At 34.7% G+C, this 11,335-nt stretch overlaps 2 protein-coding genes across 2 annotated transcripts; one reads left to right on the top strand and one right to left on the bottom strand.

Annotated features, from left to right (window-relative positions):
• Nucleotides 1-1,230: 1,230 nt before the first annotated feature.
• Nucleotides 1,231-2,616, bottom strand: LOC128159773 (uncharacterized). Its single transcript, XM_052822968.1, has 2 exons — nucleotides 2,499-2,616; nucleotides 1,231-2,134 (listed from the first exon to the last, which is right to left on the bottom strand). Exons 1-2 carry the CDS (start codon nucleotides 2,554-2,556, stop codon nucleotides 1,728-1,730), a joined length of 465 nt encoding a protein of 154 aa, XP_052678928.1. The 5' UTR covers nucleotides 2,557-2,616; the 3' UTR covers nucleotides 1,231-1,727.
• A 4,795-nt stretch (nucleotides 2,617-7,411) lies between these two features.
• On the top strand, nucleotides 7,412-10,200 carry LOC128161754 (uncharacterized). Its single transcript, XM_052825145.1, has 2 exons — nucleotides 7,412-7,497; nucleotides 7,839-10,200. Exon 2 carries the CDS (start codon nucleotides 8,116-8,118, stop codon nucleotides 9,514-9,516), a length of 1,401 nt encoding a protein of 466 aa, XP_052681105.1. The 5' UTR covers nucleotides 7,412-7,497; nucleotides 7,839-8,115; the 3' UTR covers nucleotides 9,517-10,200.
• Nucleotides 10,201-11,335: the final 1,135 nt, after the last annotated feature.

Raw genomic sequence — 11,335 nt, 5'->3', positions numbered from 1 at the left:
TTATCAAAATTGAGTGGTACCATCCTCGGCTTGAAGACTGTTTTATATTGTTAAAAAATGAGTTGATGTCATTAATAAAAATTTTGTGTCCTTGACTTTTCTGACGTCGAAAAATCCACAAGGTCAAAAGCCATTGCTTTTTAGATGACAGTTGGAGTAATGTCTTTAAGACAAAAGGTTAACAAAATTTGCACGATTATTTTAGTAAAGATTAGCAGAGTTTAGTCTATTATGGCATGTATTTTAAGGTTTATTTCTGAATCATGTTTTAACAATATTCGTAGTTTTAATTAAGTCCCTGTGGTAGATCCTTCGAGTGTAAACGCGTTAAAACTAGATAACTCTTACAGATAGGGGGCTGTATGGTCATCAAATTTGAAACCATCAAATCTTTCTACAATTTCAAGATATGAAACCTTAAGATTTATTCTAGAATTTACTGAAGAAAAAAATCCATATGAATGCACCATTATTTTTTTGGTATTTTCTTATATTTTGATATATAGCTTTTCATTTAAACGAGATCAATTCAGCCTAAAAAAAGACACGACCATCGCGCCCTCTTAATTTCTTTTAATCTTTTTTTTTCATTTGCTTGTCAAGAGTTTTTGGACCCCCCCCCCCCGAACTTTCAAAAACGATGAGCAGGAACTACGTGCATGGCAGCTTATACCCTTTAATGCATGGTGCTCGGTTTAAAACAAACTAAGAAGAAAAAAACCAAACCCACATAGCCATCCACAAAGGCAAGAGAGTTGTGTGCTTGAAAATGAAGCAAGGGATTTTTCACTCTCCTCCCGAAACAACTCAAGCGTCCTTGTATTTTTACAAAAATGGGAAAATCAGACATTTAACAAGTTGGTTTTTATCTCATAAAAAAGTCCTTGTCGCGGGAAGAAATCCCCTAAAACATTGGGAAAATCAGAAATTATTTTGGTTAATTCAGCTATGTTTTGGCGTAAAACTTCGGGGACATACTGAGTACTGATGCGAGATCTGCATGAACTCTAATATTCACAACATTGCTTAACGGATTTTTGTAATGAAAATTAATTTCTCGACCTTCAACGTTAATCTTTTTTAAAGATGTCAATTTAGAAAATTAAAAGTATTTAAATGAAATGGCCTTGATCCTTATGATTAGCTGCTGTTTGACATTCAACAGGCAAGAGATCTTCCATACATGTATTGGTGCCCCTTTCCTTTAGATAAGGTTCCAACACAACACACTTCATGTGAATTACCCTCTGTACAGAGGTAGATTTAATATACTAGTATGCACTATGGAGAAGAAAAAAAACAACTAGCTAAGCCATTGAACAATATTTGAAGAAAGTAGATTAATACAAATCATTATTTGTGAGATAATAAATCAACATAAGTATTATCATCAAATATATACAAAAAGGGGATATGTATGCAAAACTCTCATCTAAAGATACGTCATTATTTTTTAATTGAAAAAAGTATGATCTTTCTTGACTTCGTAACGTTTTCAAAGTACAACAGGTTAAATAATCGCTATCTTTATCAAAACCTGCGGTCATTGTGTCGGAACTATAAAGAGACGAAACATTCTTTGGCTATATATCACACGGTTTTGGTATATCTTTTCAAAGCACGGTATTTAAAGGGGATATTGTGATCTTTCAGGATGAGTCGATATTCCTGAGAATTCTGTTCTCTTCAAAATTGTTTTCAGAGATCTATGTATAAGTTAATGAAATTCACGAGGTAAAACCTGTAAAAGCGTCTGCCGTCAGTTCTGCGTTTTCGCCGTGTTTTTCAGTGATCACAGAAGCCATTTCAGATTTCCCCATTTCCGTGACTGCGCGCGCAAGCTCTTTTACTTTTTCGCGCTCTTTGATCTTGGGGCGCATGTCTTTCCAAGAATCCTTCCACGTGAGTAGAATTTTCTGTGTGGTGTCAATCCTGGTTCTGTCGCTGACGTCACTGTATCCGTCATCTGATGCGGCATTTGCGATGTTGACAATGGTGGTGTTTGGAACATTGAGGTACATTCCAAGCATCAGACCACTATGTTTGTCCAGAGCGCCCAACTCTCGCGAGAGAACCGCAAGACTGGTGTCTTTGAGCACTGCAACCTCCTTTTTCAAAGCTGAGGTTGATGATGCTGTAAAAGTGAAAGTAAACTTTAAATAATTGAACAAAACCAACTTTAAAAGTGTTTCCCCAAGAAACCCGCATTGGCGTTCAATAGACCGGAAGAGCACATGGTTACCATCTAATATTAATCAATTTACGGTTGTACGGCTAGCCCAAAGTATGCACATTTTTATTCAAAATGCGAAGGAGTACAATATGACAAAGTCATCCACTTTCAGCTAGGACAGCTCTGATAAAATACTTAAAACAACTTTTATCTGTAAGTTGACATTCCTATAATAGGCACCAATGAGCGGTTGGGTCACATATTACAGTATTTACAAGTATATTAACTAATTCTTGTTAGCCAGTAATGTACTTCGAAAACTTACACTGTTGCGATGCCGAATTTTGCGCTTTGTCTAGCTTTTGTGGCGATTTTTTCCCCATTTCCAAATTGTTTCAGTACTTTCCACACAAATTTTAAATACACGCTTTAAAAATTAAAATAAAATAAATTGTCCACAGAGATATAGAGAAATGACCGTTTGTAGCTACACGTCTTCCACGTATGGTTTCAAGTCCCATGCATGCATTTCAGTGCACAATTAAAAGATACCGTAATATTTTACCCTTCCACGTCTTTGTTCCATATGGAGATTTGTTGATTGGGTTTTGCCTACTGTTGGTGTACAACCTATTGATGACACCTGTCCTCTTGGTGTCATGCACAGAAATAAAGGATATATCTAATAAATTACAGCTCATGTCTTCAAAGAGGACAACGCAAAATTTCATTTAACTGCTGGTATTCTAGATTTTCTGAGAAAAAAAGCACGTACGATTCTAATTTAAATTACTTTATCGTGTATTTATTTAATTACTTAAAACACTTTTTAAAATTTATTGTAATCCTATAAAACCAAAATCAAATGTTGGAAAAAATATGCGATCAATATTTGGTGGTTGGGGAGAAGGGGGTAAACGGACAGATAATTATTTCTTCGGATCATTTCTCGCACGATACGATACGCTTCATATGTGGACAGGATATTATTTGAGGTTCCTTCCTTTGATTTCCCCTTTTCTTTGACTAGCTGCATGTATTTGTAATACAAGAAATTTTGTTCTTTTCTGTACTTTGTATTAAGTAACACTGAGTGTATAGCATGCACATCCATGTATAAGCAAGGTAAAAGTTGAAATTACATGTATATTTTTCAATTCACAAAACATTGGGGTTTTTTATGGATTGCACAAAACATTAGCTTTGGATGATATCCTGCTTTGGCATCCGGAGCATCTTGTAAATGCAGAACAGAGAATGGGAGAACAAAAGGAAGCCATTAAACAGACAGACAATGACGTGATGTTTGTAGTGTTTTCTACTTTAATGACTGTGACCGTGCGTAAGACTGTATAGTACTGTTAGTCATTGTCTGCAGGGGACGTAACTCCGCAAGGTGCTATGTGTGTTGAAGTCGGTGGTGTGTGTTCGTTACACCTGATGTGAAAGCTATTGATTTTAGTTATATATCTTACAATATACCTGTTCAACCCGTATACATTATGTGTCTACAGTATATATAGGGCTATTTTTGTCAAATGTTAATACCCATGTTTTATAGTTTTCTCCAACACATATTAATTATATAATTTTTTCTTATTTTAAATTTTGTCTGAAAAGGGTTTTGACAAAGGAGACATAAATTTGTGATTTGAATTTTTTTTACTTTAGGTCTATTTTATTTTCAATCACTAACAATGGTCAATGGGTGGTGGTGGTGGGGGGGGGGGGCAGCAAAATTTGTTTACATGCATTATCTTCTATTTCTTCAATTTTCTATAAATCATTGTTGTTGAATGTTTTGAGTATTACATGTACAAGAAGACAGAGAGAGAGAGAGAGAGAGAGAGAGAGAGAGAGAGAGAGGTTGTCTCCCTTTCTTTATCCTTCATCGTATGACATTAGTGTTATGTTGTTTTTAATATAAACATCTGTTTTTATTAATGCATGTGTGTTGAATTAATCTACATAAAAGGGAAACTTCATCGTTAAATGTAGTCTTATAATACTTTCAGAAAAGACAAAGTTGAGAAAGTTTACTGCTCTCATATGTACATATTCTTGTTTTGCTATGTAAGTAGTGAAACATAATGGTTTTTTTGGGTAAAACATGTGATGTAGCAATAACTTCTAAAGAAAATATTAAAAGCTAAACAAAAACAGGATAGATTTATTTTACTTTTCATCTAGTTAACTTTCAAACAGTTTGCAGATTGTCGCTGGTTTTGCAATAAAAGAATAATAAATAGAAGACATATTTCCATTGATACTTTCTCGACAAATTTCATATATATATAGGGAAATAGACTGTGCGAATTCCAATGTCTTAGAGACGGCTGTGTCTTGTCGATTTCGAGACGGGACGAAATTGTTTGCAAGAGTTGAAGGGTGGAAATTACACGGGTACGTGAAAATAACCTTGTATACAGAAGTGCATATGGCCATTATACAATAATGAAATTGGCTTGAACTGAACTGAACTTTATTTATTTTACAACGATTGATAAGCAAGTTCTACAACTTATATTAAGATATCTCGTTGGCATGGATATTGGCTTGATATCGCAGACTTTTTTTTTTAGCTCAATTGTGTACATGTTTCTTTAGCTCAGTTGTGTGCAGGACGCACTAATAGCAAGCAGCTTTGGACAGTTCTCTTCATATTCATTCTTTATTCAGAACCTCTGAGACAATTTTGCTTTACAAAACTTGACCCAATGATTGACTGAAGAAAGTTTTTTTTTCCAAACGAAATTGTTTAATAAACAAAGACTGAATTATCTATGAAATCGTCGTACCTTTTCATGCAGCGACACATAATTTCATGGATCAACGATTACCCATTACAAACTGCTAGATTTATAAAATTTGCCTACCAACTTGGGGGGGGGGGGTATTCAAAAGTAAATGCGTTCAAATACTGGATATCAGAAATGTAATCTATCAATGTCCATGAGTTGACAATATTTTGAAATCATGCATGCATAAAGTTACTGTTGTTTATATTTATAAAGTGACTTATAGGTCCAACATATGATTACAAATATACGCGTAGAAGAAGTTTGGAATTTTACAAAATAGATGTCTTAAAAGACATGATTTTAGATCAAGTGAATCCCAAGAAAAATCTTCAATACTTATTTGTCTTCCAAAGTCAAGGGTTTCTGAACCGCACCGCTGTACATAAACTATAATATATCTATCTATCTATCTATCTATCTATCTATCTATCTATCTATCTATCTATCTATCTATCTATCTATCTATCTATCTTATACTAGTAGTTTAGATTTGTGTAGAACTCGAGACTTGCCGGGATGATGATTTAAACTTGTGTTTGAATCTCAGAATGTATCATGTATCATAAAATCAATTAATGATTCCATGTCATCATGTAAATCTCTTACGAAATTAATATCGTGTAACCTTGCATCAAATATTAAGTTAAAAGACATGACATACCGTATTTTTATATCATCAATGCAGGCACGTAGCATCGTTTTTGAAAGTGAGGGGGGGGGGGGCAGACTCATGCAAAAAATCTTGACTTGCCCCCCCCCCAAAAAAAAAAGGATATCACAACTTTTCCAAAATCTTCAAAATCCTAATCCGTGGGGGGGGGGGGGGGGGGGGCGTAGTATATTACTTTAATTTCAATTTCAATCCTCATTTCCTTATTTTCATATCAATTTTTTTACATACTCCCAAAAAAATGGGGGGGGGGGGGGCAACTCCATGATAATTCAATTTTCTATATGTAAATTATAAAAAAATTAGCTGCTGCGAAAAAAAGGGGGGGGGGGGGGCAGGCCCCCCTGCCCCCCCTCCGATGCTACGTGCCTGCAATGTCAATGTCCGAATGGCTTTTGAATGTGTTTATTCATATAGCTAAATGTGGTTAAAGTAATAATATATTGAGAACTTTTTGACTTCTGCAAAGCATTATATTTGATACTCGTTTAGCATGATCTTTTAAAATATTTTAAAAATCGGTATTTCGGAGAAAAAATTCGATGAGTTTTTCAATTATTTGATCGTGCATTTGATGGCAGACTTGGTCATTTACATTGTGACACCTGCATTTGAACAGAATGATACAGAGTTAAAACATTTTTTTAGTTGTATTTGGATTTGGTTTTGTGTGTTTTATTTTAAGAAAAATCCGACAAACTATCGATTTAAGGCGTGTGATTATGAAAATACATGTAATAATTTGTGTCAAGATAGTCGGAAATATCTGAAGTTTTCCTGGCTTTATCAACGGTTTTGAATTTTATTTGTCAGGAAAAATATCAGAATTGTTTGAAAAAAAAAGCCAAGAAAACGTCAGATTTTTCGGACTGCTCTACTATCGTTCAATTAGATAAGAGAATTATCTTCAAAGAAAATTAATAAAGTAATGTGTTGATGACTATATAAATGGAATAATTTTGTTGGTCTTATCTTAAAAATACATGTACATGTATTACCTAATACTTTAATATAGTATTGAATTTCAAGAGATGTCTATTTACAAAATGTAACTTGTTAGAAAAAACAGATTAATGACGAATGTGTGAGTTATATAAATATCATGTGAAATTCATATGGCCCTGTGTGAATTGCAATTAATAATTTTTTTTTTGCTTATGCTGTATTTGTTTTCTTCTTATCACTGCACATATGCACTACAGATATAGGACTAAAAGGACATGGTCACGATTTTGGTCAGAAATTATATTCCCATTTTTAATGTGTACGATGCTTCAGTAAGGCATTTTAATAGGCAACGGAAATTTTAGAGTCCTTCGTTAAGTTATGTTACGAGCCTTACTTACATGACAAAGTTTCCCCCCTGAATTGAATTCCTTCTGGGCGAAAAACTTAAGCGTTAAACATTGAGCGATAAAGAAATACAATCTGGTTGTTGCAAATGGGGGGGGGGGGGGTTGAAACAAACTGTCATCTTCACAATGTTAGGGGCCCAATGTCCCATGGACACAGTTATGAGGGTGCATGCACATATCTAGAGGAATGTCAGGGAGTCGAGACCCCCACCCCCTGTAAAGTTCAAATTCTTTTAATTGCATCATAAAATTACCAAAAATATGCTTTGGACCCCCCCCCCCCCCCGGCAAACTCAAAAAACCGTCCGACCCCCCTGGAAAAATTTTCTGGATCCGCGCATGGGGCGACAAAATGCTAGCGATGAACGGGAACTAACTCTGATATATTTTTTTCATTTTTGATCAGGTGGTCGTATTAATAACAGGATCAGTCATGCTTCATGCACGCATAGGCCTACCAGACAGTTAGAATTTTGACTACTTTTTTGTTAAATCAAGGTTTGTAATCTAAATATTATTGCATATTCACTTAACCAACACGTAAGTTGCTAGCTATGGTGATTAAATAATACAACATATAACTTTAAATTACAATCAAAATTTATGTACTTTCGTTTTGAAAACTTTAGAAAGTAAGACATGAGGTTTACAACGTGCGTAATGATTTGATTCTATAAGTCAATGCCCGGATAAGAAAGGGGGGAAATAAGCTGAGGGGAGGGGGTGTTTTAAGGCGAATTAATAAAAACGTTTTACATACAAAATCAATTCTACACTCTAACTATAGAATTATGTATAAAATTTATCAACAATCATGTCTATATTAATTATTTTCATAGAACAACCATGGATCCTCATTCCTGTGCCCTGCAGGATGTACCTCGCTGTGATCTTTGTGAGACCACCTTAGTACACAGCTACTGTGACTTTTGTCATTTCAACCTCTGTAAGCCCTGCATTTGAGATCACATCTCAGATGGATATGACAAACATAAAATAGTTCCATTCCAGGAACGTAGATCAACACTCATTTATCCCAAATGCGAAACGCACCAACACAAAAATTGTGAATTTCAGTGCAATGATTGTAACAACATTTTTGTTTGCTCTTCCTGCATGGCATCTGAACAACACAAAGGACATAACTTTGTAGATGTTACAGAAAATTACAAGACAATGAAAGACAATATAAAAAAAGACACAGAAGGGTTAGAAAATCATATTTCTCCTACATATGAAGAAATTGAACTTGACATCGAAACTCAGCTTGCCAACCTGGATGGAGGATATAAAAAACTTACAACAACAATGTCCAAACAAGGAGAGCAATGGCACAGAGAAATCGACATTGTCATCAACAAAATGAAAACCGAAATTAACGAGATAAAAGTGAAGCACCGTGACATTTTAAAGAAACACTTGAATGAAATCAAACAGACACAGTCTCTCATAAAACAAACAATACAAGCCATACGGATAATCGAGAAATCTACTGAAGTATCTTCAACTATTGAATACAGCTCTAAGGTCAGAGAGTTCAGCAAACTTCCACCCAAAGTTAAGGTTACAATGCCAACATTCATTCCAAAACCGATAGATCGTGAGAAGCTGTATATTTTGTTTGGAGAGATCAGCCCATTATCTACTGCAACAGAAGATAATGTTTTGTCACTAAATCAACCCAACACTTCAGTCAGAGAACTCCTGGATGAACCAAAGCTTGTTACCACAATACAGACTGGATATAAAAATCTATGCAGTGTTACCTGTCTGAATGAAGACAGGATATGGACAAGTGGACTGACCAATGATATCAAATGCTTTAACATTAAATGTTCACTCCTCCAGGCTATTAAAACAAAATCAGAAGAATCGCCTAATGATATAACTGTAAACAGTGATGGGGAACTACTGTACTGTGATGGGACAGATGGGACAGTGAACATAGTAAAGAATGGACAGACAAAAATGTTGATCACATTGCCAGAGGAGTGGGCGCCTAATCAGCTGTGTGTCACCTCTACTGGTGATCTCCTGGTTACCATGTTCAGTGTTGATAAAACTCAATCCAAAGCTGTCCGTTACTCGGGATCTACAGAGAAACAAACAGTTCAATTTGATGATAATGGTCAACCTCTGTACTCAGGGAATGATGCTGTTAAATACATCACAGAGAACAGAAACCGTGACATCTGTGTAGCTGACTGGGTGGCTGGTGTAGAAGTGGTGGTTAATCAGGACGGGAAACTCAGATGGAGATACACCGGTCATCCCTCAGCTATCAAGAATGAACCATTTGAGCCCTGGGGAGTCACAACAGACAGACAGAGTCATATCCTGACAGCAGACGGTGACAATGATTGTATCCACATTCTGGATCAGAATGGACAGTTTCTCCGTTACATTGATAACTGTGATCTGAAGGGTCCTACTGGTTTATGTGTGGACAATAATGACAATTTGCTTGTGTGTGAGTACTACAAAAGCAATGTAAAGAAAATCAAATATCTAAAGTAGACATCATCAGTTGTAACAATGTGATGTACATCAAACTCTCTCTGTACATTGAATTTCATCCTTGGAATTTTATATAAAATATATTTGAACTATAGTTTTCTTATACTGATGAATTCATTAATTCCATTAAATTAACAGATAAATAAATAATTACTTTAGTTTTGATAAGAACACCTCTAATTTTCAACAAAGATTTGAAGAAGGGGCATTCAAATGTTGTTGACATGCACTATACAGCTATTCTATCTTATCAAATAAATTGACAAGTGGCGTGTCAATTATCAGGATAGAAAAGATTTCAGACCAAAAAAAGTAATGGCTTAAACTGACAAGGACCATCTACCAGTTATTGTGTTAATAGAACATATATAAAACATGTGACTTTGTTATATGTACCAGAAAGGCATTGCTGTGTATTTTACCAGCAGAGGTTATGTAAAGAATGTAATTTTAAAACATTTGTCTAAATGCGTCAACTGGTTGTAGAAAAAATTCTGTATTGGAACTTTTATTTGTATTTACAGAATATTTGAGACAAAATGAACATGTGTTTTTGTTTAATATTGCAGTAGGTATCATACATGTAATAAAACGATTTTGAAAACAAAACCAAAAATAAGATGCCTTATATATACATGTAGTCACCTGGGTATATATTCACATGTATATCATTAAGCCTTTAGATTGACATGTCAAAGGGGCTCATATTTGCATTTAAGCTGCATTTCAGAGTCTTAAACCTAATCTAAATATAACGTTTGAAAATAATTTATTCATGAAAAAAGGGATGGGGGTGGGGGGGGGGGGGGGGGTTGAGCATGTTTTTGATATTTCCACTAAACTACTGCACATTTCAAATTTGTATAAAATGTATAAAATAAATATGTATTATACCTTGCATTCCGATGATTTGTAAAGTTCAGGAACAATATAAATAAATTGAATTGAATAAAATAAAAATGAATAAAACATATATCTATTGCAATTTATATTTACATTTAACTTATGTAACACCATAGTTTAAATGATGTAAAAGGGTTTTTTTCATAGCGAAAATGCACGCTCTGCAGAGACTCTGAATTCTAGTCAATACGTTACGAAAAAAGTCATGCAATATGAAAGCAATACAGTATTTGGTCATAACAGAAACTATTTGAAAGTTATTAGTAGTCACTAAAACCATGCGTGCTAATTAATTGATAATTCCGGCGTCTTACACTTTAATCCTGACTCTAGTATATTTAATACAGCGTTAAATGCATGAATGATTAATTCACAGATTAAAAAAACCCATTAACTGACTAGCGCAGGTTATATGTATATTTCATGTGCCATTCTAGCCCAGTACATGTAGCTACCTTCACGCCAGTTTGACCTATTAGGGAATGATCGAATAATTGTATTAATGGTTTTAGTGCTTTACTACACGTATCTGAGCAAGTTTTACAATGAAATTTAAAATGATGAATTTATTTTACGGCTTTCAGGGCAAGGCATCTTCGCTAGCCAATGGTTTCGGATCCGCACCGCTCATCACAAACAGAACTTGTGAGGAGCGGCGCGGATCAGAAACCCTTAATTTGCTAGCGAAGATGAGGCCAAGATCACATCCCAGTAACTAAGTATTTATATTTTAAATTTCAAAATTAATTAAGTGGTACTATCCTCGGCTTGAATATTATTTTATATTGTTAAAAAATGAGTTTATTTCATTAATTAAAATTTTGTGTCCTTGGCCTTTCTGACATTGAAAAATCCTCAAGGTCAAAGGCCATTGCTTTTTAGATGACAATTGGAGTTATGTCTTAAAGACAACGGG

This window comes from Crassostrea angulata, chromosome 8 (assembly GCF_025612915.1).
Source record: "Crassostrea angulata isolate pt1a10 chromosome 8, ASM2561291v2, whole genome shotgun sequence".
Classification (NCBI taxonomy): Eukaryota; Metazoa; Mollusca; class Bivalvia; order Ostreida; family Ostreidae; genus Magallana; species Magallana angulata.
The sequence above is the reverse complement of the archived record's forward strand: the minus strand, read 5'-3'. Positions and strand labels throughout refer to the sequence as shown.